Source organism: Pan troglodytes, chromosome 4 (assembly GCF_028858775.2).
Source record: "Pan troglodytes isolate AG18354 chromosome 4, NHGRI_mPanTro3-v2.0_pri, whole genome shotgun sequence".
Lineage (NCBI taxonomy): Eukaryota > Metazoa > Chordata > Mammalia > Primates > Hominidae > Pan > Pan troglodytes.
The window spans coordinates 1,909,431-1,922,121 of NC_072402.2; the positions used below are offsets into that span (position 1 = coordinate 1,909,431).

The 12,691-nt window shown below is 61.9% G+C and overlaps 1 protein-coding gene across 3 annotated transcripts in view; it reads right to left on the bottom strand.

The window, feature by feature from the left end:
- Window positions 1-662: 662 nt before the first annotated feature.
- The window catches only part of TERT (telomerase reverse transcriptase), a 50,156-nt gene continuing 38,127 nt past the window's right edge, over window positions 663-12,691 (bottom strand). The window contains exons 13-17 of one of the 3 annotated variants that reach the window (XR_010157111.1): window positions 12,032-12,093; window positions 4,689-4,813; window positions 3,770-3,907; window positions 2,671-3,233; window positions 663-1,471 (exon numbers count right to left, since the gene is read on the bottom strand). Coding sequence is in view for 1 of the 3 variants with exons in the window: in XM_016952902.4 (XP_016808391.2) it covers window positions 3,130-3,233; window positions 3,770-3,907; window positions 4,689-4,813; window positions 12,032-12,093 (429 nt within the window). In the remaining 2 variants the exon portion in view is untranslated. Of the gene's footprint in view, window positions 1,472-2,425; window positions 2,510-2,564; window positions 3,234-3,769; window positions 3,908-4,688; window positions 4,814-12,031; window positions 12,094-12,691 lie in introns of those variants that run through there. The other 2 variants (XR_001717411.4, XM_016952902.4) reach the window with 2 other exon arrangements.

Genomic DNA, 12,691 nt, shown 5'->3' on the forward strand with positions numbered 1-12,691 from the left:
CCATAGAGCTGGGGTTTTTCTTTCCCTTTAAAACTTTGTTATTTTCATTTTGCTCTGAGATTTGACAGTCTACCTAGCACCTAGCAGGCCTCCTTATTCTTTCTTCCTTATTCCTTCTTCTTCTCTTCTCTTTCTCCTTTTTTTTTTTTTTTTTTTTTGAGACAGGGTCTCACTCTGTCGCCCAGGCTGGAGTGCAATGGTACAATCACAGCTCACTGCAGCCACGACCTCCCGGGCTCAAGCGATCCTCCCACTCAGCCTCCCGAGCAGCTGGGACTACAGATGCTGGACCCCACGCCCAGCTAACTTTTTGGATTTTTTGTAGAGATGGGGTCTCCCTATGTCACCCATGCTGGTCTCAAACTCCTGGCCTCAGACAATCCTTCTGCCTCGGCTTCCCAAACTACTGGGATGACAGGTGTGGAAGCCACCGGGCCTGACCTTACATAGTGGTTTTTAAAAGTGCCAGGCAAGGGCAGTGGCTCACACCTGTAATCCCAGCACTCTGGGAAGCTGAGGCCGGAGGATCACTTGAGCCTGGGGGTTTGCGGCTACAGCGAGCCATGACTGTGCCACTGCACTAACAACCTGGGTGACAGAGCAGACACCATCTCTAATAATAATAATAATAATTAATAAATAAAAACAGACAAAGCAGGTGCTTAGTGAGTTAAGCCGTATCAAAGCAAATACCTTTTTTAAGGGTCTAATACTTTAGCAAAAAATACAAGTAATCCTGAGTAAAATTTCAACAAAAAACACCCGGAGAAACAGGAATCTGGAGCTTTGTAGAAGATGGATAACTGAACAATGGCCTGACGTGTTGGTCTGTGATTCAAACCCAGGTGTGCCTGAGCAGCGGCCTCTGCTCCTGGGAGTGCCCGCCCTGTTCTGTCCAACCTCCCACTGAGGTCGTCCGCCCACAGCGCCCCGGGCCGCTCCCTTCCGGTTTGCAGGGCAAAGGCGCCCCCAGGCCGGCTGCCAAGAGCCCCTCCTTCCTCACAGCTCCTATACGGGGGCTCCAGGCGCCAGAGTGCATTTACGACACAGTCTGTGGACTTGGGCCCACCATAAACACATTAGGCTCGGTCACTCAGACATTCTCTGAAGCAGCAGCAATAAATGAGGCCATATCCAGTGGCCATAAGCCCCCACCCCGACACCAGGCACGTCCGGGCTGCACTCAAACCAGAAGCCCTGTCCAAGGTGCACTCAGTAGGACCCGGCCATACCATAAGGCCCCACCAGGGACCTGCTGGAAGGCTCTGGAGCCACTCACGCCGGGCCCTCGGTTTCGTGTGGCCCAAGCCAACTTCTGAGGACGGGCTGTTTCTTCACCCCAAGACTGCGTCCCTCTGAGCCGCCCCTCCTGTTCTCTGCAATCCTTCCAGTTCCTTCTGCCTGAGGAAGGACGTATGTCCAGCTCCACTGCGAGCCTGGCACCCGCCCTGGGAGGTAAGTCTGGATGAGACTAGGAGATAAGAGAATGAGAGATGAGACTGGGAGATAAGAGGATAAGAAATGAGACTGGGAGATGATAAGAGGATGAGACAGATAAGAGGATGAGAGATGAAACTGGGAGATGATAAGAGGATGAGAGATGAGACTGGGAGATGATAAGAGGATGAGAGATGATACTGGGAGATGATAAGAGGATGAGAGAGCATCACCAGCCCCACCCTGAAGCCTCCTGTGTCCACACCCTCCACTTCCCCACCCTACCCACCCTTCAGAGATCAGAATCCTGGTCTACTCTTAAGAGAATGGCCAGAGGCGGAATGTGACTTTCAACCTGAGTTGGGTGGCTCAGGAGGAGGAATCCTGGATTTTATACAGGATGGTGTCATGCCCCTGCCCCCCACCTCCATGAAAGCTGATGGCCCAGAGGATGTGCACCAGGGAAGCACATCCGGATCCACGGCTGCAGGTGGGAGGCAGGGGAGGAGGGGGCCCAGCCAGGCTTCCCCATCTTCCCCGCCACCCAGACCAGCCCCCTCCATCACCCCTGCCACCCCAGCTGGGGCCCCCATCATCCCTGCCACCCCGGCCGGGCCCTCCATCATCCCTGCCGCCCAAGCTGGGCCCCCAGCATCCCTGCTGCCCTTCGGGCCTGGACTTACTGTTATGTCTTCCAGGGTGGGGGCTCCCACTGTCTATCCCCTACCCTCCTTCCCCTCCTGCCTCACAGCATCAGAAACCTCCCAGGCCCAGCCAGGCCATGGGCCTGCACTGACCACCACCCCCCATTCACTCATAGACTTTCGTAAATGCACAGCCAGGCCATGGGCCCGCACTGACCACCACCCCGTTCACTCACAGGCTTCTGTAATCGCACAGCCAGGCCATGGGCCAGCACTGACCACCACCCCATTCACTCACAGGCTTCTGTAATCGCACAGCCAGGCCATGGGCCCGCACTGACCACCACCCCGTTCACTCACAGGCTTCTGTAATCGCACAGCCAGGCCATGGGCCCGCACTGACCACCACCCCGTTCACTCACAGGCTTCTGTAAACACATACAGTGGTGTCTATGCAGTGCACGTTAGGATTCAAACATGAGATTTTTTTCAAAACTGAAAAACTCATATATTCAGTATTTTACTCCCACAGCACCCCCCCCCCCCAATTTGACCCACAGGGACCCCCATCCAGGTGCAGGGTCCTCACCTGTGTACAGGGCACACCTTTGGTCACTCCAAATTCCCAGAGCTCCCAGGGTCCTTCTCAGGGTCTCCATCTGGATGGTGGGCGTGGAAGGCAAAGGAGGGCAGGGCGAGGGGTGGACAATGGCGAATCTGGGGATGGACTATTCCCATGTGGGGAGTGGGAAGCCGGGCTCCTGGCGAGGAAAAGCTGGCCCTGGGGTGGAGCCGAGCGCCAGCCTGTGGGGAAGTGAAGACGGCAGGTGTGCTGGACACTCAGCCCTTGGCTGGACACTCGCTCAGGCCTCAGCTGGACACTCAGCCTTCAGCCGGACATGCAGGCCTTGGCCAGACACTCACTCAGGCCTCAGACTCCCAGCGGTGCGGGTCTGGGTGTGGGCCGCCCCTCCCTCCCTGGGACGTAGAGCCCGGCGTGACAGGGCTGCTGGTGTCTGCTCTCGGCCCGGCTGTGGGCGGGTGGCCATCAGTCCAGGATGGTCTTGAAGTCTGAGGGCAGTGCCGGGTTGGCTGCGGCCTCCAGGGCACTCAGCGTCGTCCCCGGGAGCTTCCGACTCAGCTGCGTCTGGGCTGCGGGGCCAAAATCAGACTCCGTTCCAGAAGAGGCCAGAGGTGGTATCCTCCAGCCCTCCTGGGACGTGTGGGTGGCCGGGCAGGCAGGGCCTACACCTCGTGGCCCTGGCTGGTGGGAACCTCAGTGAAGGGACAGACACCCCTCCACCGGGGCGAGCAGACAGGCAGCCCGGTGACGCTGGAGCGGCGGGGCGGGGAGAGAACTTGCTCAGGACCCCAGGAGCTCAGGGCAGCAGCCAGGGCAGAGGGTGTGAGAGGACACAGGTCACGGGTCAGAAGGCTCCCAAGGGTGGGGAGGCATCGCCCCTGAGATGGGAAGCAGGGGTTCAAGAAGTTGTGGACCCTGCCAGGCTCCGTGGCCTGGGGACACCAGCATTTAATCACACAGGGCTGCCAGTGTGGCTCCAGGCCCCCACAGTCAGGCCCGGGGGCGTCAACACTTCAGCAGCATCTGAGGCTGCTCGCCCCACACAGGGCGTTCAAGGATGACCCCTGGGCAGGCGGGGCCCACACTGGCCTCCACCCACACTTGCCTGTCCTGAGTGACCCCAGGAGTGGCACGTAGGTGACGCGGTGTCGAGTCAGCTTGAGCAGGAATGCTTGGTGGCACAGCCACTGCATGGCCTCGGAGGGCAGAGGGCCGGCGGCACCCTTGGCCCCCAGCGACATCCCTGGGGGAAAACAGAGGCTGAGGAGTCACAGGCCCAGCCCAGCTCCCCTCCCAGGAGACACCGGAAAGCTGCCCACCCCCGACGGTCTGCGGGGCGGCTCCATCTCTGGCTGCCCCGACCCAAGCACCGCAGGAGTCACGACAGAAATGTTTTCTTCGGCTTCTCCAAGTGAAATTTCCACAACACAGAAAGAACAGAAAGTAGAAGCTGTTAAGCTCAGGACCGCAGGTTCGACATGGCTTGAATTTCAGACGGATCAGAAACCTCCCTGACGCTGGACAAAGTGTCCAGAGGCAGAGGACGGTGACTGGGAAGCAGAGGACGGCGCGGGGCTCTGTCGTGGTGATACACGGCCTCTGCTCCTGAGAGGGGTGGGGTAGCCTGGGCCCGGCCTCCTCCTAAGCCCTTGGCCTGGGTTTGCACAAGGGCCCTAAGTGCCATGGACGGGAGACAGCCCAATCCCACCACAGGGCAAACAGGAGAGGCCAGGCCCCCCGAATCCCACCATGGGGCAAACAGGAGAGACCAGGCCCCCCAGTGCTTCCCCAGGCAGAGCAAGGTGGGAAGGACGGCAGCTCCCAGACAGCTCCTGTCCCTTCCATCAGGTGCTCTGCTCACCCCACGAGAGGGCGGGCAGACGAGCCTGCCAGTGGTTGGGTTAAACCACTTCCTGATGCGAAAAGGGGTAAGAACTTCCTAAGCCCAGATTCACTCAGTCTCCTGACACACTAAAACCAGCAGGCAGGCACTGCTGCCACTGAGGCCAGGCACCTGCACATACCTGCGTTCTTGGCTTTCAGGATGGAGTAGCAGAGGGAGGCCGTGTCAGAGATGATGCGCAGGAAAAATGTGGGGTTCTTCCAAACTTGCTGATGAAATGGGAGCTGCAGCACACATGCGTGAAACCTGAGAGGATGGCGGACAGCGTCAGAGGAAAGGCCTCCTAATCAGACGGTGCTCGTGGGTGTGGGCATGAGCCCACCGGTGCCTGTGTGCGTGCATGAATGCACATGCATGGGTTTCCTCGTGGGCACAGGTGCACACACACGGATGCATGCATGCATGTCTGTGTGTGTGCTCGTGTGTGCGAGTAGCTGCGTGTCTGTGTGTGCACAGGTACACTGCGTTTCTGTGCACCATCTGTATGAACACACATGTGGAGGCTGAAGCAGCTCCATCCTGGATGCCAGCCCCCCATGCTGGCTTCTGATTAGCCCCTGTCCCGGGAAGGCTTCTAAGGTTTCCAGTTTATCCACTGTTCCTTGTGTACCAGCAGGTACTTATCATAAATCCTGCCCTTCGTCAGACCACCTTGATGTCATCGTATATCAACGTCCTGCGCATCCCTTCTGAGCCACCCGCCCCTGTGGTGCATAAACCCTGGGTCTGGGGTGATGGTGTGAGGACCCATCATCTCATCTCACTGACACTGAGACACCGACTTGGCTTCTGTGCGTAGGTTAAGTTCCTACTAAATGTTTCTTTCCAAGAAACTGCATTTGTCAGTCTTTTCTGTTGTTGTTGAGACGGGCTCTCACTCTGTCACCCAGGCTGCAGTACAGTGGTGCAATCTCAGCTCACTGCAGCCTCCACCTCCTGGGCTCAAGCGATCCTCCCACTTCAGCCTCCCAAGTACTGGAACTACAGGCGCACACCACCATGCTCAGCTAATTTTTGTTTTTATTTTTCATAGAGATGGGGTTCTACTATGTTGCTCAGGCTGGTCTTAAACTCCTGGGCTCAAGGGATCCTCTCGCCTCGGCCTCCCAAAGTGCTGGGACTACAGGTGTGAGCCACCGCGCCAGCCCTGTCAGCCTCCATCTTTGGCCTCTCAGCTTCCTGGGACTTTGGGGCAGGTGTGCACAGACCTGGCTACCATGAAACAGCACATGTGCACATGTGCTCATATGTGCGTGTGATCAGAGCCCCCGTGTATCTGGTCTGACCCACTGCCTGAGCCCCCCGTGTACCTCATCTCACCCACTGCCTGAGCCCCCCATGTACCTGGTTCTCACTGACTGCCTGAGCCCCCCGTGTACCCGGTCTCACTGACTGCCTGAGCCCCCCATGTACCTGGTCTCACCGACTGCCTGAGCACCCCGTGTACCTGGTCTCACCCACTGCCTAAGCCCCCCATGTACCTGGTTCTCACTGACTGCCTAAGCCCCCCATGTACCTGGTCTCACTGACTGCCTGAGCAACCCGCGTACCTGGTCTCACCCACTGCCTGAGCCCCCCATGTACCTGGCCTCACCCACTGCCTGAGCCCCCCATGTACCTGGTCTCACTGACTTCCTGAGCCCCTTCTGGAATGACCTGAGATCACACCAGTCAAGCCAGCACCCCGGTTTCAGCCTCTCAGTAACTCTGCTGAGGTGGGATGTCTTTTCCCCATTTAGCAACAACGGAAGCCAGGCCCAGAATGTTTTTTAAACAAATAAATAAGCCTAAGGTCCCGGGGTTGCCACAGGGCCACGCTCCTGACCCAGGAGGGAAACACCTAGCATGGGTGAGGGGCTCTCTTCCAAAGGGAGAAATAGCCACCTGCTAGAGGTCGGGGCGTCCACCCCAAGCCCATGTGGAGGCGCGGCCAACAGGGGCCAGGAAGGCTGAGCCCTAGCGGATTTGAATCAGACCCCGCCCCCAGCGCCACATGGACCACCACAGCCTCGCCCACTGCAGCCTGGCTGCCGTGAAATCGGGGCCCAGCTCTCCGTTCTCCCACTCCTGCCTCGAGGGAAGGGGATTCCTGGGCCTTCCACGTGCCTGGCTCTGTGTTTGGAAACGGCCCGTGGCCCGTCGCATCTCGGCCTCCTCAGGGCTACCCAATCAAGCGACTACCCAAGGGTCCCCACATGGGTGGGGAAACTCAGCCGCCCTGCCCTGAGCCCAGGCCCTCTACGGGAGCTCCTCGGAGCCAGGGACCCTGGTGGGGAAATGAGGACAAGACTGAGCTGAATATGGGAGGAGCAGGTGGCAGGTCACATGGCCCTGGGAGTTTCCCAGGAGTTTTCACCTGGGAAAACTCCTCTGACCTCATCATGGCCCAAGGAGGCCCCAAGCACGCCAGCTGGACCCTGGGGTCAACCACAGTGTCAGACACCTCCAGTCCTCAGCGGCACCTGTATCCAGCACACTCCAAGGGTTTCCGGAAAGGAGTCAAGCAGCTTGCACAAGGGCCCAGGCACGCGTCAGGGAGATGCAAACGAGGGAAGATTTGAGGCAGAGAGAGAAGGCAGAGAGGAGGGCGGTCTGAGCCGGACACACCCTGGAACTGAGACAGCCTGGTCCCAAGCCTCTGGAGCTGGTGCAAAGGCGGTAACATGCAGCTGTGGCTCTGCCCTCCCTGCCAGAGCATGAAGGCGCAAGCGCTCGGGTTAAAAACCATTTTCATGGTGCGACCTTGTAATGGAAAACTCTCCCGTGAGCCCTTGCTGGGTTTCCACGACAGACGACGACCTCGTTTCACATCAAGTGTGCACGGTAATTCGCGCAGCCTCGGCCCTGGGTAACACAAATGCTCACACTCATTCTCAGCCCTCATGGGGCGAGGGCTTCGGCCTCCTGGCATTCAGCTCCCAGTGGCTCGGAAGGCCTGTTGAGGTGGAGGCCCGGGCCTGTGGTGCCCGACTGCCCTTTGGTACAGCCCCGAGGCTTGTGCCACCACCTGCCCTGACTCCAGGCAGAAGCTGGCCCTGTGGCCTCCACAGATTGGCCCTTCCCTCTGTGATAAAGTTGTCGATTCTTGGCAGGGGCACCCCCTGACCAGCCAGGACAGGGAACGTTCCAGGAGCACAGCCATGCCCAGAGCACAGGTGCTGGCCGGGCTGTGTGGGGAGCCACAGCTCTGCTGCACCTTCCTGGGGGTGGGGCCAGCGACCCTCATCTGCACCCACCTCAGCCCTCTTTGCTGAGACCCCAAATCCTCCCAGCATCTGATCTCCCACCTACTGTTCAGACACCTTCCCAGCCTCCTCTGCTAAGACTCCCCATTAACATCTCTTCACCCCATGCCCCTGCTGCCCTGGGATGGCCTCCATGATGTCCCACGGCCAGTGCACAGGCACAGTGGGGACACCTGGGGCCACACCGGCTCCTACCACTACCCAGAGATGGAGAACAGGCGCTTTGCACAGGGCCACGCGAACACAGAACTGTGCAGAGGCGATTTTGGATAGAATCATGGAAGCCCTAAGAACAGGTTTCAGCCTTTCTCCCTCTTCTCCAGGGAGGCTGAGTGGAGCAAGGATAAATAAGAGGCCACTGGCCGGGCGCGGTGGCTCACGCCTATAATCTCATCACTTTGGGAGGCCAAGGCGGGTGGATCACCTGAGATCAGGAGTTCGAAACCAGCCTGACCAACATGGTGAAACCCAGTCTCTACTAAAAATAGAAAATTAGCCGGGCGTGATGGCGCATGCCTGTAATCCCAGCTACTAGGGAGGCTGAGGCAGGAGAATCGTTTGAACCCGGGAGGTGGAGGTTGCGGTGAGCCGAGATCATGCCACTGCACTCCAGCCTAGGCAACAAGACTGAAACTCCGTCTCAAAAAAAAAAAAAAGAAAGAAGGAGGCGGCGATGAGAGGCTCGCACGCCTCCAGCCCGGCCCCGGCCCCCCGGGACGGAGAGCCGAGCAGCCCCGGCTCTGGGCTACGGACTATGGGCGAATAGCTCTGACCACCCGGCGAAGCATGCCGCCTGCCTTGGCCTCCCAAAGTGCCGAGATTGCAGCCTCTGCCGGGCCGCCACCCCGTCTGGGAAGTGAGGAGCGTCTCTGCCTGGCCGCCCATCATCTGGGACGTGAGGAGCCCCTCTGCCTGCCTACCCAGTCTGGAAAGTGAGGAGCGTCTCTGCCCGGCCGCCATCCCATCTAGGAAGTGAGGAGCGCCTCTTCCCGGCCACCATCCCATCTAGGAAGTGAGGAGCGTCTCTGCCCAGCCGCCCATCGTCTGAGATGTGGGGAGCGCCTCTGCCCCGCCGCCCCGTCTGGGAAGTGAGGAGCGCCTCTACCCGGCCGCGACCCCGTCTGGGAGGTGAGGAGCGTCTCTGCCCAGCCGCCCTGTCTGAGAAGTGAGGAGACCCTCCGCCTGGCAACCACCCCATATGAGAAGTGAGGAGCCCCTCCGCCAGGCAGCCACCCCGTCTGGGAAGTGAGGAGCGTCTCTGCCCGGCAGCCACCTCATCCAGGAGGGAGGTGGGGGTCAGCCCCCACCAGGCCAGCCGCCCCATCCGGGAGGGAGGTGGGGGGTCAGCCCCCCGCCCGGCCAGCCGCCCCGTCCGGGAGGGAGGTGGGGGGGTCAGCCCCCCACCCGGCCAGCCGCCCCGTCCGGGAGGGAGGTGGGGGGGTCAGCCCCCTGCCTGGCCAGCCACCCCGTCTGGGAGGGAGGTGGGGGGGGTCAGCCCCCTGCCTGGCCAGCCGCCCCGTCTGGGAGGTGAGGGGCGCCTCTGCCTGGCCGCCCCTACTGGGAAGTGAGGAGCCCCTCTGCCCAGCCAGCCGCCCCGTCCGGGAAGGAGGTGGGGGGGTTCAGCCCCCCGCCCGGCCAGCCACCCCATCCGGGAGGGAGGTGGGGGGGTCAGCCCCCTGCCAGGCCAGCCGCCCCGACCGGGAGGGAGGTGGGGGGGTCAGCCCCCCGCCCGGCCAGCCGCCCCGTCCGGGAGGTGAGGGGCGCCTCTGCCCGGCCGCCCCTACTGGGAAGTGAGGAGCCCCTCTGCCCGGCCAGCCGCCCCGTCCGGGAAGGAGGTGGGGGGGTCAGCCCCCCGCCCAGCCAGCCGCCCCATCCAGGAGGGAGGTTGGGGGGTCAGCCCCCCGCCCGGCCGGCCGCCCCGTCCGGGAGGTGAGGGGCGCCTCTGCCCGGCCGCCCCTACTGGGAAGTGAGGAGCCCCTCTGCCCGGCCAGCCGCCCCGTCCGGGAGGGAGGTGGGGGGGTCAGCCCCCTGCCCGGCCAGCCGCCCCGTCCGGGAGGTGAGGGGCGCCTCTGCCTGGCCGCCCCTACTGGGAAGTGAGGAGCCCCTCTGCCCGGCCAGCCACCCCGTCCGGGAGGGAGGTGGGGGGGTCAGCCCCCCTGCCCGGCCAGCCGCCCCGTCCGGGAGGTGAGGGGCGCCTCTGCCCGGCCGTCCCTACTGGGAAGTGAGGAGCCCCTCTGCCCGGCCAGCCGCCCAGTCCGGGAAGGAGGTGGGGGGGTCAGCCCCCCGCCAGGCCAGCCGCCCCATCCGGGAGGGAGGTGGGGGGGTCAGCCCCCCGCCCGGCCAGCTGCCCCGTCCGGGAGGTGAGGGGCGCCTCTGCCTGGCCGCCCCTACTGGGAAGTGAGGAGCCCCTCTGCCCGGCCAGCCGCCCCGTCCGGGAGGGAGGTGGGGGGGTCAGCCCCCCTGCCCGGCCAGCCGCCCCGTCCGGGAGGTGAGGGGCGCCTCTGCCCGGCCGTCCCTACTGGGAAGTGAGGAGCCCCTCTGCCCGGCCAGCCGCCCGGTCCGGGAAGGAGGTGGGGGGGTCAGCCCCCCGCCAGGCCAGCCGCCCCATCCGGGAGGGAGGTGGGGGGGTCAGCCCCCCGCCCGGCCAGCCGCCCCGTCCGGGAGGTGAGGGGCGCCTCTGCCCGGCCGCCCCTACTGGGAAGTGAGGAGCCCCTCTGCCTGGCCAGCCGCCCCGTCTGGGAGGGAGGTGGGGGGTCAGCCCCCCGCCCGGCCAGCCGCCCGGTCCGGGAGATGAGGGGCGCCTCTGCCCGGCCGCCCCTACTGGGAAGTGAGGAGCCCCTCTGCCCGGCCAGCCGCCCAGTCCGGGAAGGAGGTGGGGGGGTCAGCCCCCCGCCAGGCCAGCCGCCCCATCCGGGAGGGAGGTGGGGGGGTCAGCCCCCCGCCCGGCCAGCCGCCCCGTCCGGGAGGTGAGGGGCGCCTCTGCCTGGCCGCCCCTACTGGGAAGTGAGGAGCCCCTCTGCCCGGCCAGCCGCCCCGTCCGGGAGGGAGGTGGGGGGGTCAGCCCCCCTGCCCGGCCAGCCGCCCCGTCCGGGAGGTGAGGGGCGCCTCTGCCCGGCCGTCCCTACTGGGAAGTGAGGAGCCCCTCTGCCCGGCCAGCCGCCCGGTCCGGGAAGGAGGTGGGGGGGTCAGCCCCCCGCCAGGCCAGCCGCCCCGTCCGGGAGGTGAGGGGCGCCTCTGCCCGGCCGCCCCTACTGGGAAGTGAGGAGCCCCTCTGCCTGGCCAGCCGCCCCGTCTGGGAGGGAGGTGGGGGGTCAGCCCCCCGCCCGGCCAGCCGCCCGGTCCGGGAGATGAGGGGCGCCTCTGCCCGGCCGCCCCTACTGGGAAGTGAGGAGCCCCTCTGCCCGGCCACCGCCCCGTCTGGGAGGTGTACCCGGCAGCTCATTGGGAATGGGCCATGATGACAATGGCGGTTTTGTGGAATAGAAGTGGGGGAAAGGCGGGGAAGGGATTGAGAGATCGGATGGTTGCCATGTCTGTGTAGAGGGAGGTAGACACGGGAGACTTTTCGTTTTGTTCTGTACTAGGAAAAATTCTTCTGCCTTGTGATCCTGTTGATCGGTGACCTTACCCCCAACTCTGTGCTCTCTGAAACATGTGCTGTGTCCACTCAGGGTTAAATGGATTAAGGGTGGTGCAAGATGTGCTTTGTTATACAGATGCTTGAAGGCAGCATGCTCATTAAGAGTCATCACCACTCCCTAATCTCAAATACCCAGGGACACAAACACTACGGAAGGCCGCAGGGTCCTCTGCATAGGAAAACCAGAGACCTTTGTTCACTTGTTTATCTGCTGACCCTCCCTCCACTATTGTCCTATGACCCTGTCAAATCCCCCTCTGTGAGAAACACCCAAGAATGATCAATAAAAATAAATAAATTAATAAAAAAAAAAAAAAAAAAAAAAAAGAACTGTGCAGAGGCAGCAGCGCCGCTGAAAACACAAGACGCTGCTTGCCCCTAAAACTCGGGACCGAGAACAGGCACTTTGCACAGGGCCACACGAACACAGAACTGTGCAGAGGCAGCAGCACCACTGAAAACGTAAGACATTCCTTACCCCTAAAACCCAGGAGTTCCCAGGTGAAGCCCCGGGTCAGAGGTGAGCAGAGCGCGGAGGGTCCCTGGAGGCTGGGCCTGCACCCCTTGGTGGCGGCTCACCTGTACGCCTGCAGCAGGAGGATCTTGTAGATGTTGGTGCACACCGTCTGGAGGCTGTTCACCTAGAGTCACCAAGAAAGAGTGAGAAACGGTAGAAACCTCTCTGGGATTTTAAGTTTTTACTTTTTGCTTTATCATCCATTCAGATGGAACAAGAAAGAGGAATATTTTGACAAGAAACTATCCCTCTTCCCAGTGAAATCTGGCCTGGCCCTCACCCGGCAGCTGCGAACCACCCTGGGCGAGTCAAGACTCTGTGTCGTCTGCCTGCCCCCAAGGCTCGGCCAAGACAGGAAGGAACCAGGAGAGGGAGTGGACGCAAATGCCCACAGAGAGGGGGAGTGGACGCAGATGCCCACAGGAGAGAGGGAGTGGAGTGGATGTAAATGCCCACAGGAGAGGGGGAGTGGACACGGACGCCCACAGGAGAGAGGGAATGGAGTGGATGTAAATGCCCACAGAAGAGAGGGAGTGGATGCAGATGCCCACAGGAGAGGGAGTGGATGCGGATGCCCACAGGAGAGGGAGTGGATGCAGATGCCCACAGGAGAGGGAGTGGACGCAGATGCCCACAGGAGAGGGATTGGACGTGGATGCCCACAGGAGAGGGGGAGTGGACATGGACACCCACAGGAGAGAGGGAATGGACGCAGATGCCCA